General features: G+C 43.4%; 1 protein-coding gene across 1 annotated transcript in view; it reads right to left on the reverse strand.

Moving 5' to 3' along the window:
- TENM2 (teneurin transmembrane protein 2) overlaps positions 1-24,393 on the reverse strand; it is a 550,878-nt gene that overhangs the window by 204,163 nt on the left and 322,322 nt on the right. The window contains 2 exon segments of the mRNA XM_027771820.1: positions 1,274-1,479; positions 15,528-15,650. Coding sequence (XP_027627621.1) covers positions 1,274-1,479; positions 15,528-15,650 — 329 coding nt within the window.

Genomic DNA, 24,393 nt, shown 5'->3' on the forward strand with positions numbered 1-24,393 from the left:
ATATATATATATGTGTGTATATATATATATTTTTTTCCCCTCCACCAGTGTTTTTTCCTAATGTACTTGATGCTCTTGCTGGATTTGAAGGCAAATAAGGCAGGACAACCCTGCTTGGTTTTTCCTCAGGATATTCAGTTCTTATTGAAAAGAAAGCTAAGGGATGTAAGTGTTAATTTACTCAAAGTGGTATATATAGTAAAATCCTTACCGGGAGAAATTAAAGGAGGGATGAGAGGAACAGTAATGAGATTTATAATATAATCCAATCTCTTCCTTCCCAACATGTGGAATACTTTCAGTACCCAGGACTTCCCAGGGAATTAGCACAGGGAAGCCACAGAGAAACACCTGCTGAATTTTGGTTCATGTCACATCACTCTTTTCATCTACAACGGGATGGCTCCTAGTGATATTTGAACAAACTAACCCAATAATCAGAACGTGTGAACAGAAGTACCTCAGGATTAATCTCCGAGTCTCCCCAAACTGGCTTCCTCAGACAGGAATGTCAGTATTGTTTTCAAAACACAATTTCTATGATATAGATTCTGCTATTTTACAATTCATTGGTTTTTTTTTAATATATTCACTATGTTGCATAAACTATCACAGTTATCTAATTTCAGAGTGCTTTTATTCTCCCAAAAAGAAACCTCAGACCTCTTAGCAGTCAGTTCCAATTCCCAGCTCCTGGCAACCACTAATCTGCTTCCTCTCTCTGTGGGTTTGCTTATTTCACACAACTCCCATAAATGGCGTCAGGCAACATGTGGCCTTTGGCATCTGATTTCTTTCATTTGGCATAGTGTTTTCAGTCTTCATCCATGTTATAGCATGTGATAATATAGTACTGCATGCCTTTCTATGTCTGAATTACATCCCATCGCATGGATATATCATTCTTTATTGATTCACTGATCCACTGGGCATTTGGGTTGTTTGTACTTTATGAATAAGGCTGCAATGAATGCTGGAGTCCACATTTTTAGAAGAAGGTAATGTTTTCAGTTCTTTTTGATTGTTAATATAAACCTAGATGTGGAGTTCCTGGGTCCTATGGTAATTTTTTGTTTCACTTTTTGAAGAACTGTTCAACCCTTTTCCACAATGGCTGGACCATTTTATATCCCCACCAGCAAAGGAGAAATGTTCCAACTTCACATTCTCGCCAACACTTGTTATTGTTTACCTTTTAATTAGAGGCATCCTCCTGGTGTAAAGTGGTAGCTATAGGTTTTTAAACTCTGTTCTGCAGTAAGCATGGACATACCTGGGCGTGAGATGGTGGAAGGCCTCTTCTTATGTAAACACCAAAGAGAGCATCCTTCCCGAGGGAGATGTTGAACTTTAAGAACTGAGGCTGACTGATGTGAATCTGCGACCTCCAAAACACCCCTGGTGGGACTTCTTGTGTCACCCGCCGGCCAACCTCTGCTTCACCACTGTCTATGCTGCTATTTTTCAATGACCAGGGCACTGGAAAACAGAAAAGGACATCAAGTTAGTGACAATGGTATATATTAGTTGGTTCTACATCTCTGTTTAATTATATGCCAGGGTTTTAAAAAAAATTATGATGTACGATTTACAGATAGCCAGTGTACATCCTCGTGGGGTAGTGTAAGGTTTTTTATTTTATTTTTTTATTATCATCATCATAATCTTCTTTATATTACATTGGATTACATATAACTTTACAGTGGGGTAGTGTAAGGTTTTTGAGAGCACACATGTGGTGTGAACTAACCACATCCAGGACATGCACATACTCATCTTCTTCAGCACTGAACATCACATTCTGCTGTGTGTGTTTGATACAGTTCTACTAGTTTTTGGTTTGTATGTTTTGGAAGCCTATTTTGAATTGTCCATAGTTTCTACTCTGCTCTGGTTCACCCTTCCACCATCTCTTCCTCTCATTTACATGCATTCTAATAATTAAAAAAAAAATTAAGATTACACTCATGGCATATTTCTCTGTAAATTAGAGCTAAAACACTTAGAATTTAAATAACGAAGTTATAAACTCATACCCTAAGGCATCTGAAATCTTGGCAAAATGGTTCCTAAATATTCTGTGGGGATTATTATTTTTTTTTAATTGCCCAAAGAGCATGCTTTCTCTAGAGAGGGAAAAAGAGAGAGAGAAGAGGAGACAAGAGAGAGAGAAAGCACTCTCCCAGGGGGATGGGCACACTGCAACCCCTTCTCGACTTATTCCTTTTAAGATTTTGGGCACCTACATGTACACAACTGCTATGTGTTTCAAACTGGGGTCTGGGACCCCAACTGTGTAGCTGGCCTGTGGGATCTAACCACCCTAACCACTACTCCACAGGTGGCCTTGTGATTACTCTCTACTTATCAAATATAATAACAGCTGGAGTTCAATAAGGACATGTATAGCTTCTATCTACCCCAAATGTCACTAGGATATAAGAATTATCAGCAGGGGAGGGGAGGGTGATAATAATTTGGCACCAAATTTAATTCTTGAAGCCTTTCATTATTTTTTCCAGACCCAATCAAGTCCAATATACTCTGACATTTTGAACAAACATCAGTCCAGAATAAATAAATAAAACAATTCAGCGGAAAATGAGGACTCAATCTGAGGCTGACCTAATACTGGGACTGACACCTCCTTTGAATAAGAGGGAGGGGGCAGTGTAGGAACCATGGAGAAGCCACACCTCTCGCTCAGTGACATTAACACATCTCTGCTGTATTATTTGAAATTGCTCATATTGGAAATATTGGTTGTCTACACTCAACATCCCTCAGAACTTTAATAAAGGAGTTCTAGAAATACATATTTTCAAAGAGGATTCCTTAATAAAAGGAACTACCTATGATTTCCATACTTTCAACGATGGTTTTATTTGTAGCAATAGAGTTGAGGAAAATCTCGGACCTTTTAGCAGGTGCCCAAGGAAAACAAGTTAATTGACCTCTCAGGGCTTCATTTCCTCATCTCTTAAATGGGTTAAAAATCTGGTTAGAACCTTATTGTACAAAGACCATTTGTGAATCTTGGAAATGAATTCCAAACTTGGTAGGGAATATTCAAGTCACATATTATCATCTTTCTACCTTAAGCTACGATGCAGCATATTCTGAATGGAAAATCACATTTTGTGTGCTGTGACAATGCTCAATGAATGAATGTAAATTAATTAATTAAAAACAAAAAAAATTAAAAAAAAAAAAAAAAAGAAAAAAAAAAAAAAAAAAAAAAGACCCCAAACAAAAAACCAAACAACTCACTCAGGGGACCAGCAGGTGGCATGGTGGTTACGACATTGGATACTCCAATATGGCTGACCACGTTTTGAGTCCCAGACCTCGTGGCTTGCTTCCTCGCTCTCCCCCCTTTGTATGTGTGTCTATTTCTGGTCAAATTAAAATAAATGAATGAATAAATAAAATTAAAATTTAAAAAACCCTTTCTAAACCAACTGGAACACAACAAAGAGAACTGAAATAATTTTTGTTTCTAGGGTCTTGTCATTTCTGGGGCCATTGATCACATCACTGGCTCTGCAGATCTGAAAACTTCAGCCTGATGGGCAAAGGAGGAAAAATAAGCCCCCTCTGCATTCTGCAATTGATGGACAGAAAATATTTACCCATGTTTGGCCTCCATGTGTTGTAAAGGACTTAGACAGCCAGGAGCTATTATGAAATGACTGAGGATTGGCATGAAAGGTGAGAGAACCTGTTGGTTCTGCTACTGTCTGGTGGCCACATTGAGACAAGACTGATCAATGATCTTGGTCTCAGTTTCCCCACTTGAAAAATGGAGATGTTTCATTTTCGTATCTCTGAAGGTCTTCCATGTTTAATTGTAATAGACAATCACAGAGTGACTTGAGGGTTGCAGTTCTTTTTTTCTTTTTTCTTTAACATGTGAAGGAATGATTCCTTTTTATTTAGCTCAATAGTGGGTCCAAAAAAAAAAATCAATAGGGGCTTAAAATAAAGCAAGAGAAACAGTGGTCTGGATCTTAAGAAGAAGCTTTTGACCACAGGATACTAGAGAAAGGGCTCCCAAGGGAAGTTGGGAAGCCTTCACCATGTAACATCTTTAAGAAGAAACTAAACCACCAGAAGTTCCGAGTGGTTCCGATCTTTACATGAGGACTAGATGGTCTGTTTGCCAAACATTCTGAACTTTCGTGTGTTGGCTAGCAGTGAGAATGGACACTGAATACTCACCTGCAGGGGGAGGAAGGTATACAAAGTTTAAGAGTAGACACGACTTTGGTTCAAATCCTAGGTTTGATACTGAGTAATCTACTCTCTGTGCCTGCTTCTTCATCTATATATTAGGTTGTCTGGAAAATCATGAGGTATTTTTCTATGCAAAAATCTGTCACGACTTTCCCGATCGCCCAATAGTTGTGACACTATTATTCATTTTATAGGGCTGCTGTGAGGACTTAATGAGTTAATCCATGCAAAGTTCTTAGACTAATTTGATACAAAAATAAATATGATCTGTAAGTCTTTAAGCCAAAGAGAGTGTTGTTTATTTGGGGGTTTTGCTGAAATAATGGCATGTCCAGGGGGAAACACTTGCTATCACAAGCTGATCTGGTTACTATAAATTGGAAACAAATTTTTACTTAGTAATGCTGCTTTTGACAGATATGTCCAGCCCTCCCGTCAAACTGAAGGTTTCCTAGGGAACAGATATCATAAAAGGGACTCAATGAGGAAGGAGTGTAGTAAAAAAGCTCCCTGGGGAAAAACAGCTTAGGGATCAAGGCAACCCAGCAATCATCACGTGACAAGTTAAAGAAATGCATTACTAATAAAATAGAACTTTTAGAACACTATTCGTCTTTCAACTTAATAAGATGGGCTTGCCTTCATGTCTACTGGGCTTTCGGGGGTTGCTGGGTTAATGACAGGAAATGAAAAAGAGGCAGGGGATCAGTACCCATAAGCCCTCTCATCTACTGTGGAAACCTGAACGGACTTTGGTAATGTCAAGCCAAATGCGGATGCTGCCGATGTGCAGGGGAGCTAGTTTCCGGGGAGTGGGTGGACAGGAGAAATTCAGTCGAGGAGCCTCAGAGGCGTGGTTTGTATAGAGCTCCTCCTTCTTCTATTAGACCCTGACTTCAAGACGCCAACCTCAGTGACTGAGCTGCTGCTACCACTGAGTGTGGGCTATCACTCTGTAGCCATACCTTCCCCTAGGGTTTCCGATGCTTCTTGCCTCAATATTCCATCCACTGAATGAGGCAGAGCACGTTGGCGGCAAAGTGCAGGTTTTTGGAGTCAGACGGAACTGGGTTCAAATCCTGTCTCTGGTTCTTCCATGCTGTGTGATATCCAGCAATTTACTTAACTTCTCTAGGCCTAAATAACTACCTTCTGGGGTGGCAGCAGCAAGTGGAAGTGAACAAAGAAGAGCTTAGTCAGTGCCTCGTACATAACAGCAACGTAAGTGCTGTTGTATGTAGTTACATGGAATAAAATAAAGGAATGGAAAACAATATGGGAAAGCATCTGCTTCCTTTTCACAGTAAAGGAGTTTCTAAACAATCACGTGTGCATGTGTGCTATGCACCTATACATGCATATGGATGTCTAACTGTCTGCTCACCTATTTACCTATCTATCCACCAAGGGAGCCTGCTTTTTTAGGAATAAACATACGTATGAAACAAACTTAGAATCGGGAGTCAGGGCTTGGTCTGGGTCAAGTGCCCTCCACCCTGAAGCTGGATTTACCTTTACAAACCACCCCCACCCCATCCCCAATCAGAAAAGGACTTCTTTCTCAGAGTTTCCCTCTCCACTGCCTTCACACACCACTACCGCCAGCAGCACCTACTGCTCAGTGTGGCCATGGATGCACCTGCCTTTCTAAGTCTCTCTCACCAGACGCTGCACTCCCTGAGGTCAGGCAGAGCTGCAGGCTCCCTAGATTGCGTGCTTTGACCTGGCAATTCGTGTGTGAAATGTGAGTACGTAGTGAGCTGGACCATAGTGCTACCTGCCCATTTGGGAGGTATTCAATAAAACTCTTAGCACCACTGGATGAAATGAGAGCTCGAGAGAGATTTACTTTACAAAATTGCATGTAAACCAGACTTCACTTTTAAAAATAAAATGAAAAGCTCTATGTGGAATTTGCTTTTTAAAGAACCTTCGTAGGGATCCCTTTGAAGAGTCATGAATAAACGCTATCTTTTCTGTAAAATTAAAAAAAATAAACCAACTAGGGAGGTGGGGCAGAGTGGAAAGGTCACTAGGTTAAGAATAACAGGGAGGGCCCTAGTCCTGACACTTAAAGGCCTCCAATGAACTTTCTGTGGAAGAAACCTGAGTAAAGGAAGCTTGCTGCCAATGAGGACTCCATCCTCGTTACTGAGCAGCTGGCTACCTTCTGGCTGGTCTGGCTCTTCCGGCCAAGGTCTGTCCACCAAGAGTGGTTTGGACCCAAAGATAACTTAAGTTGCCTCTCACTATAGTCTCTTGTGGGCTATAGAGTGGGCCAGGAGTGTCCTCTGTGGGCCTGTACTACAAAGAATGTGTATGTTGGGGGGGATGGGAGGGCACCGGAGGAGAGGCTATTGGAAGACCTTCACACCTCGTTAATTTACAAATAACTTTACTTTTAACAAACTTGATTTGTTTAACACATGCTATCCATACCATGAAACAGCTAGTGACTGCTTTCACATTAAATTCTCTAAGTGTGCAATGGAATTATGCTTTCTCAAGAGGAGTTGGCACATCTTCCCCATGTGTGTGGAAATTTCAGATTCACAGAAACATTTCAGAAATTTTACAAAGCATTCCTGTATATTTTCTGCCCCTCTTTCACTAATGTCACACACATTTGCTTTATCATTCTCTCTCCTCATATAGGTGTATACATACATATGTGTGTGTATATATGTGTATATATTTCCTCATATATGTGTATACATATGTGTGTGTATATATGTATATATATATTCTGAAATATATACATATACACACACACACACACACACACATATATATATATATATATTCTGAAATGCAGAGAATAGGTTACAGACAGGATCTTCCTTTACCTGTAAACATGTCTATTTGTTTTTCTTAAAAACAAGGACATTCTCTTTCAGAACCATAGTACAGATACCAAAAAAACAAGAAAAGAACACTGATACAATATTTAATTGAAAGACCTCTTTCAAATTTGCCAGTTACTATGTTCAGATTTCTTATAGCAAAAGGAAAAAAAGTTACAAAACCTTGAAAATGAGAGTGTATACCTTTTATAATTGTAAAAACAACCAAAAAAGAAAAAAAAAAAGTTGTGCAAAGACTGCCTGAAAAGATAACTAGAAAAGGAGGCTGCTGCGAATTGCCACAGCCAGTGCAGGGAACCATGTCAGCACTTGCCCTGGAGGCCATGGTCCTGGGCTGGTGTCAGGCGGATAGGTCTCTGCTGTCCTAAGGTCAAATAGGGAAGCACGGAACGAGGCCGGGACTCATGAATGAGGACTGGAACCTGGGTTCCCTGGAGCCGTACCAGTTGTTCTAGGACTACCCACATGGCCACTCCCTCCCAAGACACCACTGAGACCCGCAACAAGGAAAGTTAGTAATGAAGGTTCCTCTCTTTACCTAAAGAATGGTTATCCTCATTCGAGAAGCTGAGACCTCAAAGAAGCCACGGTGGAGAGTGGAGCTGGTCAGCCCTGGCTTTGAATCCTGGCTCTGAAAACTACCAGCTGTGTGCCTTTGGGCTAATCACTACCCCTCTCCAAGTGGTGCTTCTCCATTGTTCTATCCTGTCTCTGGCCTTGCTACTAAAAACAGCTGAAACTACTTACCCCCGATTGGGAGGGCAAGTTTCTGATGGTTTAATTTAAAGTACAAGCTGTTTAGTGTAGACACGATCAACGAAGAAGGTATATGAGGTGGAGTGGGCCTTAAAGAGACAGGCAGCAACTTTCCACAGCAGCTGAACTCCACATACAGGAGTGGTTAGTACATTGGCAGGCTGGGGGGGCAGGGCACAGGTCACATGGATCAAGATGTGTTGGCCAGAGAAAACAAAATCACAAGTTCACTGGCTCCAAATGCCGGTATTGTGTGTTCTGGCTACTTCTAGTGCCAGAAACTTTGTGCAGTCTGCTTTAGAGAAGAGCAGTCTGATCTTATGTATTTACAATTAAAAATGGATGCCCTAAAGCAATGTTGAGTGGGTTATTCACTCATGCTCTATGAAATAAATATTTATGGAGCATCTGCTAGATTAGTAGGTAATCACTGGTATATCAGGGTTGGGGTATATATCATATTCCCATCATCCTTTACCTAGGTAGCCTGAAGGCCAGAGTACATAAACTCCATTTGAGTTTGAACTAGGGGCACCAGGAGAAGAGGCATTAAACAGCATCCTGTAATCATTTTGTGAAAGTCTGGCCAGTATCCTTGGGTTCTAGGTGATGAGCAGGCATGGTGTTCCTGAAGGCAGGGCTGAGTCTACCCCATACCTCCCAGAGCTGGGACTTCCATGGCAGACTTGGCTATCTACCCCTGACCTGCACAATGAATAGTGGAGTTGATCATTTTGCCCTAAGAGGCAGATGCTTAAGAAATGATGGTTCTGGCTAGTTCATGTCCAGCTTAGAGATGAGAAATCTGGGTTTTAGAGGCATCACTGCAAATGATCAATTTTACAGGATAGCCTGACTCTAACTCCACGGAAGATTGCTCATGTAAATGTGAAGCTATTACCTTTTTCCGAAACATGTACCTAAAATTTCAACCAGTTAAATAAGACTGATGTTGAGCAAAATGACAGCCTTCCATAGCCACATTAGGAGCTAATCATTTCAGAAAATGTTGCCATAATTCATTTATGGAAACAGTGAAACTATTCCCCAAACAAGTGATAAAGGGAATGGACTTGTAGTCATACCAGGGAAATGAAGCCTTGTGCTAATACTTCCTAACTTAACTGACTCCAGAGGCATTTCAGCATAAATCTGCCTTGTGGATTATTCTGCCTCACATATTTTTATCTATTGCAAATAAAGTTGAATTCAGAATATTGCTTCAGTCATTACACCTCGTTTCCATTTATTTGAGGATCAGGACAACCATCTGAGTCTTCCATTTAACCAAGAGATAAGTGAAAAGATTCTCCTAAGGACCTTAGGCTTACTGCTCAAGAATATATCAATAGCTCATCTGAGACATCGGCGGCTCATCAGCTCCCCCTGCCATTGGCTGGCTGTTCCTCCACAATGGCTTTCCATCCTGAGAGTCACTGCTCCCGTGATGGTGTTCACATCACAGCAATGATAATCTTTGTAAAAATCCTTCAGCTCTTGGGACTCAATGTGGCCATTACCTCTTTTGAAACCTCCCCTTGTTGGCTTAGATAAAAATGGTCAACACTTTGCCAGTAAGAGTGTCAACAAATATTGATATCTGTGACTGTTCAAGTGATCTTGCTTCTGCATTAATACATAATTTAGGTTATTAGTATTGATAGTAGCTCAAATGTGTCGAGCAGTTGCTACCTGCCATGTACTCTGCTGAAACCTTTATTATTTTTTCCCATTTTTTTTTTTTTCAGATGAGAGGACACAGGTTCATAGAAGTTAAGTGACTTGCTTAAGGTCACACAGTTCTTCAGTGGATCAATAGCTAGGACTGACAAACTGCAAAACACACACATCTAACCACCTTGCTGTTTGCATTTCAGACCCAGTGCTAAGTATGAGGGCTACGCAGAAGGGTCAACTTGGAAAGAGAAGTGTGTCTAATGAGACTAAGGACAAAAGCAGGAGGGAGGAAGCTGCATCTCCTTCTTGATGGTTATGGCATGCCATGATGATGCTGCACCCAACCGAAACTACAATTTCAGTGAGCTGTGGACGGTAAGCAGAAGCTCAGACCTACCCATGTGATGCACGTACCTATCTATAAGAATGGTAGAACAACATGGTCTCCAAATGAGGGTTGCTGTGGTGTTGGTAGGGAGGCCGTTAGTGTATTTGTCAGGAAATATGTAGTAATGGGATGTTTGGCTCAAACATAATGACCTCTTGCCCTTCTGAGAACTTCACTGACTTTAGAAAAGCCCCATGTAGGGAAGCGATCATTTTGAAACTCTGGGTTATGTTCATTGAGAGGCTGATGAGAGCCAGAGGAAGAATTACCAACCTCCCTGCTAATCTGGCTCCTAGTACCATGCATTAAGCCAACTAGTAAAAATCATTATGAAGTTTTTGCTGAAAGGGCAAGTGCAGAAAAACATGTTTCTAAACAGAATAACAGTCTTTGCCATTTTTTTTCCAACTTGCATACCATCTGGAAATTCTAATTTTTTTTTTTTTTCAAAGGGTAGGAAAGAAATGTGCTCCAGGCACAAATAAATGTTTACAGCTGAGTTATAAACCGAGAATGGTAGGGCTTAAAACAGACAGGCTGGCAGTGATGGAACTCAAGCTGCATCGAGGCAAACAATGCTGTGGGGGGGGGTAGGCCAACTCATGCAACACACTGGCCTTTTTGAATGGGAAGTCCAGCTTCCCCCTGACCTCATCAAGCAAATCTTTGGGAAGAAATCTTCACTGGGATTTGCTTTAATTCTCATAAGTTAAAGGAAACAGATGAAGTGGCATCATTGTCTATCTGATATTCTGAAGGTGGTCTTTGCTGTTGGAAAAGAACATCTCATAAGAAGTAGCAGCGCATGGACTTGTTCTATGGACCAACTGAGAGATGTAATGATGACATCGATGACGACAACTGCAATTCATGAAAAAGCTTAATAGTGCCTGATACCACATGCAATATTACACAGGGTTATCTTACCTGGATAGTGAGCTCATGAGGGCATGCGATTTCACAGATGAGTGTTCAGAGGCCAAGAGAAGATAAGTGACCTGAGTATAGGTTCGAAGGGAAGACTTTTATACCCAACTAGTTCCAGAGTCCTGTACCGTGACAATTCTGTCCATGCAAAGTTATCAGGAGTATACTATAATCAGGGCTTAGTCAAGTGGGAAAAACTAACATCTTAGGAGTCTGGCTTCCTCTTTCTAGTCCCCTATAATGTGTGTAGTTATAGGGAAAGTTCTAGAAAAGCAGAAATGGGTTGGAGATGATATAGAACAATCATCAGACTTTTTGTTGTTGTTGCTGGTAAAGAGCCAAATAGTAAATATTTTAGAGTTTATGGGCCATATAGTCCCTGTCACATCCATTCCACTTCATTATTGTGTTCTGAGAGCCATAGGCACGAGGTAAGTGAGCAGGCATGGCTGTGCTTTAATAAGACTTTTTTTTTTTTTTTTAAACAATAGTAGACAACTTGCCAGATTTGGTTTATGAGCTGTAGTTTGCTAACCCTTATAGAGAGGATGCTTAGAATTTAAAATCGGTAATTTGTTTTCGGAGAGCCATAGGCACGAGGTAAGTGAGCAGGCATGGCTGTGCTTTAATAAGACTTTTTTTTTTTTTTTTAAAACAATAGTAGACAACTTGCCAGATTTGGTTTATGAGCTGTAGTTTGCTAACCCTTATAGAGAGGATGCTTAGAATTTAAAATCGGTAATAAGTTTTGAGGGTGATCCATGCATTTTCATATGGGAGTTTATTCTTTCTTAAAATGAGTGTACAAATTTGGTACATATAATATGTCCTTTAAAAACTCTTGTATGTCTTGCCCCCAGGCCTAGCCTATCAAACTGGTTTCCCTATGTTATCCGACCAGGTCAGAATGCTATGTTGCATCTTCGTCCTCAAGACTTATCTAATTTAGGATCTATAGAAAAAGTGCTCCATGCCTTCGTAATGAACATGTATGAGTTCATTCCTTTCGACACAGAAATACACACAAGATGGTGAGTGATTCCGGCAGTCTCTATGTGCTCCCTCTTGGTGTGAAACCCAACTACTGTCCATGATAAGGTTTAATTGGAAGAGAGTAGAGAAAAAATAAACCATGAACAACAACAAATGGAAAAGGGAAAGGAAGACAAAGCCCACAGAACATACTCTCCCAACTAATTAATCAAGTGCTCTGTTTCCACTAACACATCAGAGTGTGTAGGCTGCCCTGTCTATTAGCCCTGCTTTCAAACCTGAAGAATGTAAACACTCTTAAAGACCAGGTAATGAAATCTCTATTGATGTGCCATCTTAGATGGGACTCACATGCCCGTGTTGTGCTTACATTTTAATTTGCTTCTGTTGGATACTTCCCCAGTAATTGCTTAATAAGATTAACCTCCCTGGCAATGTGTGGTGGATCTTGATTAAAGCATTATTGGAGTGAAGGATTATCGTATACCACAAAAAATGGAGAGGGTGTTATTTAATTAACTTATTGCCAATATATCTTGATTGTCTCTTGGAAACGCTGGAAAAGTAGTCAATTGGAATTGATCAAGTTATCTAAATGTATAGAATTGGGGAATGGGGAGGAGAGAGGTCACCGGGTATAGAAATTCAAACCTAAGGTCATTTTCACTGAAAGTTAGGCATGTGTGAGGAAAGGAAAACCTTTCTGGTCATTGTTGAAGCCAAACTTTAAAACAATTCTAGAAGAGATCTGCTATCTACAGCCATTACAAGAATGTTGTTTTGGTATTCAGAAAAGAAGTATATTTGAATTTTATTTCATCCTTACACAATTTTAAATTTTTATGCTTTTTTTTTTAAAAAATAAATGTCCTATTGACGAAATTCATGGGACAATGATTTGGCAAACACTCTGTCTCATAATTCATCCAGAAAACATCTGAACTTACACAACGTTCCAAAAGCATGTTGCACATGAAGGGAAACATTCTGGTCTTTCTAAAGACATGAAGGAAAGTGTTTCTTCCTTCCTTAATTTAGGGATGTGTACTCCTAGGATTCGTTTTCTGAGGGGAGTTTTCTTCTGCTTTCTGCTCAAACTGGTGTGGGATGCTAAAAGGGGGTGAGGGTTGGGAATGGAGCTTAATTACAAGTTGGAGGTGTGGCTGGTCTTAATTTACAGAGGCAAGAGCAGTGATTCTAGTTTGTGAAGGACCTAATGTAAAAAGCGTTTGTGTATATCCTCAGAGTGTACACATAAAACACATATCCTGGAGCCCATGATGGCAAATGCGTATTTTCTTTCTTTCTTTTCTTTTAATTGCCAGAGGGTATGTGCATTCACCAGAGAGCGAGTGAGGGAGCAAGGGAGCACCACCGCTGGGCATGGTCTTGCTGCAATCCCTTCTCCTACTTTTCTCCATCTTGTCAGGATTTTGGATATGCACACACAAACACACAAGCCACCAAGGCTAGGATTTGAACTGTGGTTGGCTATGTGGGATCTGGCTCCCTTAACCACCACGCTATGGGGCCAGCTTGCATATTGACTTTTAAATGTATATTCTGCATTCTTGTGAAGAACTGAGGTGCTCATTTGTAGATTAAACGACACTTACGGGTAAAAGACAGAGACTTCCTGAACCAGGGTTTCTAAGAGCAGAACTATTGACATTTTGGAGAGACAATTCTTCATAGGGGGCTGTCCTTTGAATTGTCGGCTATTTGCCAGTATCCCTGGCCTCTACCTAGTAGACACCAGTCATAGCTCTCTCCGTTCTTCAAATATGGCCAAATATTTTTCTGGAGGGCAAAAGTGTCCAGGCTAAGAACCTCTGCTGTAAAGGAAGCAGAAGGAGTGGCCGGTGTCAAGTACTGAAGGGGAACAGATTTTAAACCTTAGGTCAATAAATTTGGCTCCGGACTTTTGGCCAGTTAAGGCAGAACATGGTCAGTTAGGACGAAATATGTATTTCGTTTTGAGGTCTAGTTTTACTTACCTGATAATGGAAAGCACATTATTTCATCCTCAGATAAAACTTTTTCATGCTTACTTAAAGGTAATTTAGTGTTATGATTATGACAGATGAGTAGAGTGATTCTTAAAGACGGGATAAAAAGACAAAAAAGTCAGACTCGAAGCATTAGGACAGCTCTGGGGAGAATAATTTAAGAAGCATTAGCATCTCAGGATGACTAACGTACACCTCTGAGGATAGATACATTCTGGGATCTTCTCTGTGGAAAACGAGTGATCTAAGAAAAATTCCAACATCCCGCCTAGAGATACACAGGACACAGATCTCAGTTCGTACTGACCGCTGCCTGCTTGTTTGATTTGGGACAAGTTTCTGGAATATTTTGGGTCTCAGTTTCTCAGAGATAATTTCCTCCTTCCTGAGTTGTTCAAGTTTTACGACGCTAAGTCTGGCACAGAACAGGTGACTAGTACATACTGCTCTTCTTGTTTGGAATGTCCCTGTGGGGTAGTTTAAGAAATGTGGGGATGGGAACCAGCAGTTAGCATAATGGCTATGTCGCTGGACTCCCACGTAGTTGACCGCAGTTTGCGTCCTGGACCCGGTGGCTTAAAACTCACACCGGGCGCGTGTGTGTGCGTGCCCAAGATCCAAGATCCTGAGAGGAGAACAGAAGAGACGGGATTGTGGTGTGGCCATCCCCCCTGGGGGGTGATTTCTAGCTTTCTGTTTCTCTGTCTCTGTCTGGTGAGCGCACGCACCCTATAGCAAAAACCTCTACAATAACAAACAAACACCACAAAAAAAAAAAAAAAAAAAAAGAAAAAAAGAAAAAAAGAAAGAAACGTGGGGGTGTACTGGCTATATATGCTAAGAGGCAGATTAGGAAATTCCGTGTTTGTATTGAACAGAAACCCTCCCACTTGTGACTTGATCCGGAATTCAGCATGCTCTTCCCCCATGTGCCAACCAGCTAATGATGCCATTGGCTGCTCTGTCTTTTAATTGCTCGCTGTCCCCATGGTTCTCTTGTCTTTACTCCTCCTTAGCACCTTGTTAGCACCTATTTTTTTTTCCTGCAAGAATACAGTTGCCTGATTGCTTCAATAAACATTTCTATTGTCCCCTTCACCATTCTAAGAGGAGAAGCCTTGTCACCCAGTTGTCAAAACTCCTTTCTATTCTCTCCCAACGCAGAACAATTGCAAGCAAGCCGTTCTCTTTCAAGCCAAGCCAGGCGGCAAGTCCTCCCCAGGGAGGCTGCATCTCTCCTCCTGGGAGAGGGACCCAGGCTCCTGGCATGGGCTGCCTGCTGCTCTCTGCCTTCTGATTAGGCAGGACTTCCTCCTGCTGCTGCTGCTGCTGCCTCTCCAGCTGCTGCTGTTGCTGCTGTGGCTGCTGCTTGTGCCCAGGTCTTGGGATGCTTTCAAGTAGCTCTAGACCATGCCAGTCGCTGTAGATAGCATAGGTATGCACATGGCTCTGAGCAGGCACCGTGCCAGCTCCGAGCGTTCCAGCCAAACACAGCTAACAGACAGGAACAGCAAACAGCTTTTAACGGGGGCACCTATGAAAGGCAACAATTTTTTTTCCCCTTTCTTTTCCTTTTGGCATACCTTCCAAGATTTGGATTAGAAAACCTCAACCAGCTGGCGAGAGCTCTGAATTTTCCTGTGACCTCAAGAGGGCAAGCAGCAGCTGTAACCTCACCTTTGCCTCCAGATGGCATTGTTGCCACATCATCGTTTCCTGGTAAGCCGGTCCTTATCCCATTGTTAAAGGTGTGTCCATCTGCCGGCTGGAGTTGCCAATTGAGTCCGAGCAGATGCATTGCTGCAGGAGAGACAAAGTAATGAAAATATGAATAGATAATTCAGCAATGCAAATGTCAAGGGGGAGGGCCAGGTGCCTTTTTCCAAACGGTTGCCATTTACGGAAGCTGCAGTTCAAAAACCGGCTTGCCCCAGGCTGCAGGGATTTGCTCTATAGGGAAAGCAGGAGCTCTGGGTGGTAGGTCTCCTCTTTCAGGCCTGCTGCTCTTAGCCTTGGGGAAGGGGATGTCTCGTGATGGGCAGAATGCGGAGCCCAGATCTTCCACGGCTACCACCACAGAGGGAAACGCCCCTTTGGAGTCAAGTCATGGGTACTGCTCTGTCACTTCCAGCCTTTCCCACCTTCTGGATTCAGCTGCTTTTAGAGGAGTAGTCCAGGGCATTGACAAGGAGCGTCTTCCCCCTCCCTGCAACTATTCAAAATGCGATTCAGCAAAGAGGCTACCCAAGGTACCTGCCTGCTAACTTATTACACCTGCTCTGAAACTCCAGTGCCGCGGACACCATCTGTATCTGTACTGGCCCATTCGGAAGCCCGTTTCTCTGTTTCAAACTTTAAACATATTTTTCCTTTTCATTTGTCTTCATGGTAAGTGGATACTTTTCAGCACACTGCAGAAAAACCTTGGCAGGAGGTGGCGACAGTGATGGAATGGGGTCCTTTTGAACAGATGTATTACCATTCTCTCTCTCTCACTTTACTCGAGTATACGAATAGAATGAGAACGGTCAGAAGCACTGCTCCTTCCTTGCTAGGGAAATGAACATGTCTGCAGAAGTCTTCGCTTCCTTATGCAGCTCAAACCTCAGACCAACTTCTGGTCACCCTTGCCTGCCCACGCCAAATCTCCATGGTTAGTTTGGCAAACTTGAAACACCCCTCTCCGTAATGATTCTTGGTGAGTTGTTTTTAATGACTCTTGTTGAGTTGTTTTTACGGAGTGGAATGAAAGCAAACCCAAAACACTTGTATTCTTTCCCAGCCTTTATCTAAGAAATGCTTCATTTGCAAATAAATAAGGAATTCATTCTCCTGCATATTTTCCCTCCAAACAATAACTGCGCCCTGTCTGTCTGGCATTTCCACTGGACACAAGTTGATGCTGTCGCTACATTTCCAGCACCGTGGGAGAGAGAGGATTGTTGACAGGGAAAGGTTCTGAGTTTGATATGGGGATGGGAGAAACAATTAACCACAGGAAACACAATTAACAACGCTTAGAAAATTGTTCACACGGCAATTAATTCTGCATGCCTACCACCACTTAAAGTCAGGCTGCATTCTATTAAGGTTAAAAACCTATCCCCAAACAATACAGTTTAGATTGATGGCTGCAGATTAAGGCCGGAAGGTATCCGTGTGTGTGTGTGTGTGTGTGTGTGTGTGTGTGTGTGTGCGTGTGTGTGCGTGTTCCTGCTTTTCTCTTACACATTTCTCCATCTCTGAACCATGTTTTCTTTCTGTACATGATTCTCAAGTGTGAGGCCCACAGTTGCAACTTTTCTAGATGATAAATACTAATAAGAATAAGTGACATTTACTGCACACTTTCTGTCAAGGTAACACCTAATTTTCTCCTGCAGTTTATCCGTTATATGTAGGTCACTTACTTGAAGAGACCAGATTTTACTGCCTCAAATAATGACATATTTTCACTGTACAGAGGTCAGGAAATGAGAACTAATCGTGGCGGCTTCAAGATAACGATAGCTCCTGATTTGTAATTACCAGGTGAAGAGAGCCAAGGAATTAGCTATTTTAAAAGGATTTTTAAAAAAATTACACTATTGGGTTACCAGGGCATGCCTTGAGCCAGTTGCTGCTATATGGAGATCCGGTTCTTTTGAAGAGCGGGGTCCCCGTGCTTTAAGACAGACACCAACAGGTATTCCAGATGCAGCTGGGGCCCAGGCTAACAAAGCTTTGATTTTCACATCTATGGAAGGAAGCGGTGGGTCTCAGGGAAAGATGACAACCTCCCCAATGCCCCATTCACATGAAAACTCTTGTCAAAACTGTTCTCCTCTTATAATACTCAATCTTGTCATGCCAGGGCATAGAACATATTGAAACCGTCAGCTTTGGGAGAACAGCAAGCCAACAATACCCTAATCTTACTGAACATAAAGAGGACAGCCATGAAACTGTGTTTTCAGTGTTTTAAGGGAACGAAGAAGCACCTCTTTCCCCACCCCACCCCCTCTTTTTTTGAGTGCTGCAGGAGCTCTTTAAAAGGAAGTATTCTGAAAATAAGAAAACTATAGATAAGGTGAGAAGGGTGAAGGTCAGAGTATACCTGTAACTTCTCAGACAACTCCCAGAAGTGAAAAGAAAAAATAAGAAAGTGAGATGGAGCTGGGAAAAGGGGAAAAGGCAAACCCACGGAGTGTAAGACCTGTCTCCCCCGCAGAAGCACCCGCAGATGGAACTCGAGTCTGGGCATATTTTCTGTTGTTGAGCTGAACGTTAAGTAAATAAGTGAGAAATATATCAGGGGTAGAACCATCTTCTCTGTCTCTCCCCCCCCCTTCTTTTAGGGGTGTGTGTGTGTGTGTGTGTGTGTGTCAGAAATAGGCTTCTGTTGACATTTCCTCTCTTTTTCTTTAAATCTTGATCAACCATTCCTTCTCTCATGCTGGAGTAAGAAAATGAGACAATCTTTCTGGCCTGTGGGAATGGACAAAACTGTCCTTAGGATAAAGGCCCAAGGGAGCTGTGAAGAAAATGAGTTTCCTGACTAATGAGGTCCCTGTTTCTTATTCTGCTACTGATGTGCTCTAGGGCGTGGGCTGAGGAGTCAGTCTCTCAATCAATCTCTTCTTTTACCTTTTGTAAAGGTTTTCCTTACAGGTAGAATAATGGCTCCTTCAGGGCCAGAGAGAGGTGACACATCTTCCACCCCCTGGAAGAGCTGGCAGAAAGTCTTGACTACAGAAGGCGCTCCATCAGTGTGTGGTACAACAGATAATGAAATATGGGGGCAGATTTGGAGAGTTAGCCTGTAAGATAACGATCTTGTGAACACAAAAATACACACTAAGAGGTGTAAAGAATGAGATCAAACAGCATTGGTAGCAGATCAGTCCATCAGCAAACAGAAGGCTATTATTATTTCATGTTATATCACTATCTCTTGCTAATCAATAAGCCCCTTCGATGGCAGGTGCTATTGCAGACATACATACATTATCTTAAGACTTTCTGGTAGGTAGGATCATAATCTGTTTAACAGATGAGGAAACCACTGGCTGTGAAATTTGATCACAGGGGTATTTCAGACTCAGAAGGGAATTGCAGGGGGAGCTGGTTATTAGCTTCATATTTCACAGTGATCTGATCACAAATTCTATGGGCAATGGAGTCTCGGCAAACCTGTCTCTGCCTCAAAACTCGTAATAATCGCCCTGGGGTTGATGAATGACCTTTCACCCTTGAAGAGGGGGTGTGTTTCTTCACCTTGTTGAATTCAGATGTGGCCACTTGGCCTGCTGGCACACACGTGTGTCACACACATTCATCCCGGATCCTGAGTGATGGAGATGCTGTTCAGCCTTGGCACTGACGGAGTGTGGAAGGAGTGAAGACGTAGACTGGCCCTGCTGTCAGCTGCCGGGAGGCTGGGGTTCTGTGTGACAGGAGCATGCCAGAGACCACCTTGACATTCACTTATACAGAAGTGAGATGCCATTTTTATACAGCCGATTCCGTGCATTTCTTTGAGTTTTATTGGGCCAGGAGCTTTTCTGAAACCCTCTAGAAAGAATCAGCCTATATTTAGGACCAGCGTATTTGTGAACAACAAAAACTAGCTTTTCCCAGCTATAGTGGCACAGCCACCCCACGCGCCTGGCTATCCAGAAGGTAGGAGGAGGATTATGGCACGATGACACCTGCTCGAGGGTGCCTGTTTCTCTGTCTCTCTCAAGAAATAAAAATATCAACTTAAAAAAATAAAAAAAGAAAACAGAACAGTATTGGCCAGCTTGATAGACTAGAAGTTGAAAGAGCTGGATCCCATGTAGCTGACTGTGGGAGGAATCCCGGTGGTTTGAATCCTAGGTCTGATGGTTTGAAAAATATCCCAGATGCTTGTGTATGCCCCCAATCCCAATAAGATGGAGAAATGAAGGAGAAGGGATTTCATTGTGACCATGCTCCACTGGGAGGTGCTTTCTTTGGGCTCTCTTGTGAGAGTGATAGGTCCTCAGTTTAAAATACAAAATAATGAAAGAAGACACTAGTTCTCTCATTCTCTCTCTGTTTTTGTTGTTGTTGTTGTTGTTGTTGTTATGGTTTTTGCCATAGGGCATGTGTACTTACTGGAGAGAGAGAGCGAGAGCGAGAGAGAGAGTGAGAGGGAAAATGTGAAATCACCCCCCGGGGGATGGGATGGGGGGTGGCCTCAATCTCTTCTCTTCCGTTCTCCCCCTGGGATTTCGGGCTCACATGCACATGCTTATGACATAATTTTCATGCTGCCAGGTCTAAGAGTTGAGCCTGGACTCCTACTTTTTTATTGGGAGTCCAGTGCCTTAACCACCAAGCCACCTGCTGGCCCAAGATTAGCTCTTAAACATGTCCATTTTTGATCTACCTTCAAAGCCAACCTTAGAACGTAGAGATGCTCAGGAGCCAGAGTTACTGAGGTTTCATGTAAATGCCGGATTCATAACTTACATTCTACTTAACAGGAGATCTCGGGTGCAGCAGGGCAGCCGCTCCTCCTATTGTGCTCTGAGTGTTCCTGCAGCTCATTCCACGAGGTCTGGCTCAGGCCATTGTGGGGTCAGAAGTGAAATGAGTTTGGGAGGCCCTTTCCCTGATGTCACTCCCTGCCACTGATGGCCAAAATGCACAATTTATCACGATTTGACAGGCCATGCTCCAGAGAGACCCTCGGACAGAACAACAGGGCTCCACGGGTCAGTGAGGGTGGGATGGAGGAAGACTCCACGTGGCAGCTGGTGGGATCCAGGTGGAAGCTAGGAAACCAGCCACCGACAACACAATGGGCAGCCAGACTGCCAGCATCCCTCTGGCTGGCTGGAGAAAATTTACTTAGCATGTTGAAAACTAAGTGAGTCAGGATGGACAGACCCTACTCAGGTCCCACATTTCCATGAGAATGATAAATAGACCTACCTGGAGTTAGGGTGGTGCTTTCTTACTGAAGTCTTATGTTTTTATACCAGGTGGGCTTGCAAGGGAACGATCAGAGGGAGCCAAAGCCAGAGAAAGGGAGTGGGGTTGGTTGTGGTAGCTGAGAATTCTCCAGCAACCACACAGTCTGAGAGATTATAGGCCTAGAAAAGTGGCAGCTAGGGAAGGGGGTTGTTTGAAATAGTAATTAGGGTCTGTGTGGGCCCTGCTGGGTGCCACTTAGAACCCTCTGTGTTCATTGGCTGGCAGCGGATCAACCTGACAAGAGAGTCAATCAATAAGTCAGACTACTTCCCAGAGAGCTGCTCAGACCCTGCTTGTCAAAGAGGGCAAACATGGAGGCTGCGGATGCTCTGTGTTTGCTGAGCAGGCCCCCAGGAGCAGGGGGTATCTTTAAAGATCAGGCTTGTCGATACATAACCTGAGGAGGAGATTGGGGTTTCTCTTTGAAAATGGAAGACTTCAGGCCAAGCAGAGCGTAGGGAGAGGGAGGACCGCCAAGCCTGCTGGGTCTCATGGCTCTGCACGCAGCCTGATTCACAAGGGCCTGAGAGCTGATGGCAGAACGCACTCAGGGACTAGGCAGGATGACGGCGAGGGTCAGGGCTGGGCCTGCCTGCCTCTGCGCCAGCCAATTAAGTCGACAATGCTGGGGCCCCTGTGGGGAATGTAGCCAATTCCAAATGTGCCACTGCTGAGAGAAGAGAACCACAGCGGAATAATCAAGGCCAACATGCGCGACTGCCAACTCTGGACTTGCTCCGGCAACTGGAAAGGCACCTCTGCAATCTGCAATGAAAATCAGTAGCTGCAAACGAGTCCACGCGGTGACATGGTGACAACTAACTTATTTTTACATGGTGACAGGTATTGGGCTCATCACATCAACTGCAGCATTTGCTCATCATTTATCATTCAGCAAGTGTTTATTGAGTAGCTACTGTGTGTCGGGTGTGTCCTAGGCACTAAGAATAAAGCAGCTAACAAAACATCCTTGCTCTCATGGGACTTGCAGTCTCTAGAAGACAGACACTAGCGGAATACCTAAATGGAAAGCTGTTTTCCTTCCATGTAAACTGCTCAAGGACAGCCTCTGTGAGAGGTCACAACTGAGCAAAGGTGTAAAAGTGAAGCAGGGTGATCTGACATCCAGGGAAAAACAGGAGTGGAGTTTGCAGGAAAGGAGAGTGAATGGAGGACGAAGGGGCAGGCGGGGTGGGGTGTGGTGGATGCCTTTGGAGGGACTTTGTCTTATGTGGGGTGAGACAGGATGATACTGGAGAATTTGGAAGAGGAGAAAACTTATTTTCCCCACTTCTCACCGTACCTACATTTTATACATAAGGAAGTTAAAGCTTGGAGGGGTTACATAACTTGCCCAAGATCACACAGTCCGTAAATGGAAAAGCTAAGGTTTAGACTCAGACACGTGTAACTTCAGAATCAGAGCTCTGAACTCACCTCTGTCCTGCCCGTGGCTCCACTCAGGGTCCCCACTGGAGGACATCAGCTTTCTGAGTTGGTTTTTTTTTTTTAAGTTTATTGACTTTATTATTGCTATTACTTTAATTTGCTGTAGATCACATGTGCTCACCAGAGAGAGAGAGTGAGAGAGAGAGAAAGACAGGAAGAGGAGAGCAAGATGCAAGTGGCTAGGTCCAGGACTCGAACAATGGTTGCCCATGTGGGACTCCAGTGCCTAACCACCATGCCACCTGCTGGCCCCACTTTCTGAGTTTTTAAGTGAACCACTACTTAGCCAAGACCGAACGGGGCTTGTAGGCCACAGACTTCCTAAACGTCATCAAAGTTCACGCAGGAATAGACACCTGCTTTGTAAAGATCCAGTGGCCCTCCATGCCTATGTCCTTGGTGTCTAACCTAAAAGAGGCACCACTGTCAATATAAACTAAATCAGTTTGGCAACTTCAACCGACAGGCTGGCTAACAGTCAATCGATGTGGCAACTTTTTCCTTGGCTAGTTTGCTTATCATTTGTGGGTAGAGTGGAGCCTAGTGCTTTTCTCTCAGAGAGGTGAGAGTCCATCACAACGTATCCTATTTAGAAACAGCGTCACTGCCGAAATTACCTTCTGCCTGGAAGAAGAGATGCAAACCAAGCCACGAGGGATAACGTTCTCAGAAATGCCTGACGTCTTGAAGGGGTTTTAAAATTCTAAATCTCAAAGGAGTTTAAAAAATCCCTTTCTAACTGCCTGGGTGAAACGATTTCTCTTATTTTTCCCAGACAGTGTTGCGATACACTGAATAGAATGAATTTTCAAAGCCTTGCATGGAAGTTCTGCCTACAAATCCCTTTACTAGTAATGGGATTTGTGTACCTATCTCCCAAGGATGCTCTGCAAACTTACTTGCTCTAGTCCAACTTCCAGCTGGCAGCTTCCAAAATGGTTGCAAAGCTTATGGCCCAGGAATTACACCAAAAATGAAGGATGAGAGGTAGACAGGATGCCAGAATCCTGGCAGGACCGCCCAAAATGAGAGGGGGCTTGGAAGGATGGCCCCTGCATCCCCATCTCTGAAGGCACTCATTCCTAGAACAACCCTCTGCAGGGATTTGTCTGCTACCTTCCTAATTCTAGTCCCTTGAAAAAGTAGGGAGGCTTTCTGACCCCTTCTGCATGTTTGCCATGAGCACGAGGTGACAGTGGCGTGGGGGCATTTCTGGGACCAGGGCGCAGTGTGTTTTCAAACAGGAGTACATGCGGAAGGACCTGCGCATTAATCTGTTCTCATGACAGGCTTGGGATGGCGCAGTGAGTGGGAAGTGGTACGAGATTAATCAATTCCTGTGTTTGGAGGAGACCAACAGGGCGTCTTACAGCTTCACCCCTGCTCTTGTCCCCTTGAACTCAAGCTTATGTCCCTACCCCTGTCCTCTCACATCTGCTGCTGCAAGTGCCCGGCAGGTGGCCACGGTTGCTACAGTGGGTGTGTCCTGTCTGCTGCACTGAGGTGACCTCTAATGACACCCCCTTGCCCTCAGCATCAGTGGGCTGATGAGGACGCAAGGCAGACACACACGCTTATAGCCACGCTCTTTCACTTGTGCAGAGCACCCAGGAGTGCACTGTATGGGGGACGCTGGTCAGTCTCCCACTGCCCACGGCCCAGCTCATCCTCATGCAGACAGACACACGCCTGGAGCGATAAGCCTCTCAGGGTAGGGTATCATTTCCCACCCTAGACCCCATCATTCCCGCTGTTATTTATTTATTTTTTTTTCCCTGGGAAAGAAAGGAAATAAAAGCCTTTCCTTCTCCAGGAAAAGAGCTGTGTGATCAAAATATCTTTAGAGAATGATAATATCGGTAGGTTTTATTTGCCAGGTAAATCATGACCTGGGATTTTAAGAGCTTTTGTGATAATAAAACACATCCCGACAATCCACACGTATACACCTAAACGCATCTATCTCCCCCCTGAGCTTGTCATTCAGTGTTGACAACCCAAACAATATTTGTCTTTCTCTGAAGAACAGCAACCGGCAGCTCTGTTAAAGAGGGGCCGAGCGGCGAGACCACCAACTACAAAGGAACGGCGACGCGGGCCCCGGGGGGCG

Source organism: Tupaia chinensis, unplaced genomic scaffold (assembly GCF_000334495.1).
Source record: "Tupaia chinensis unplaced genomic scaffold, TupChi_1.0 Scaffold000234_1, whole genome shotgun sequence".
NCBI classification, from domain to species: domain Eukaryota; kingdom Metazoa; phylum Chordata; class Mammalia; order Scandentia; family Tupaiidae; genus Tupaia; species Tupaia belangeri.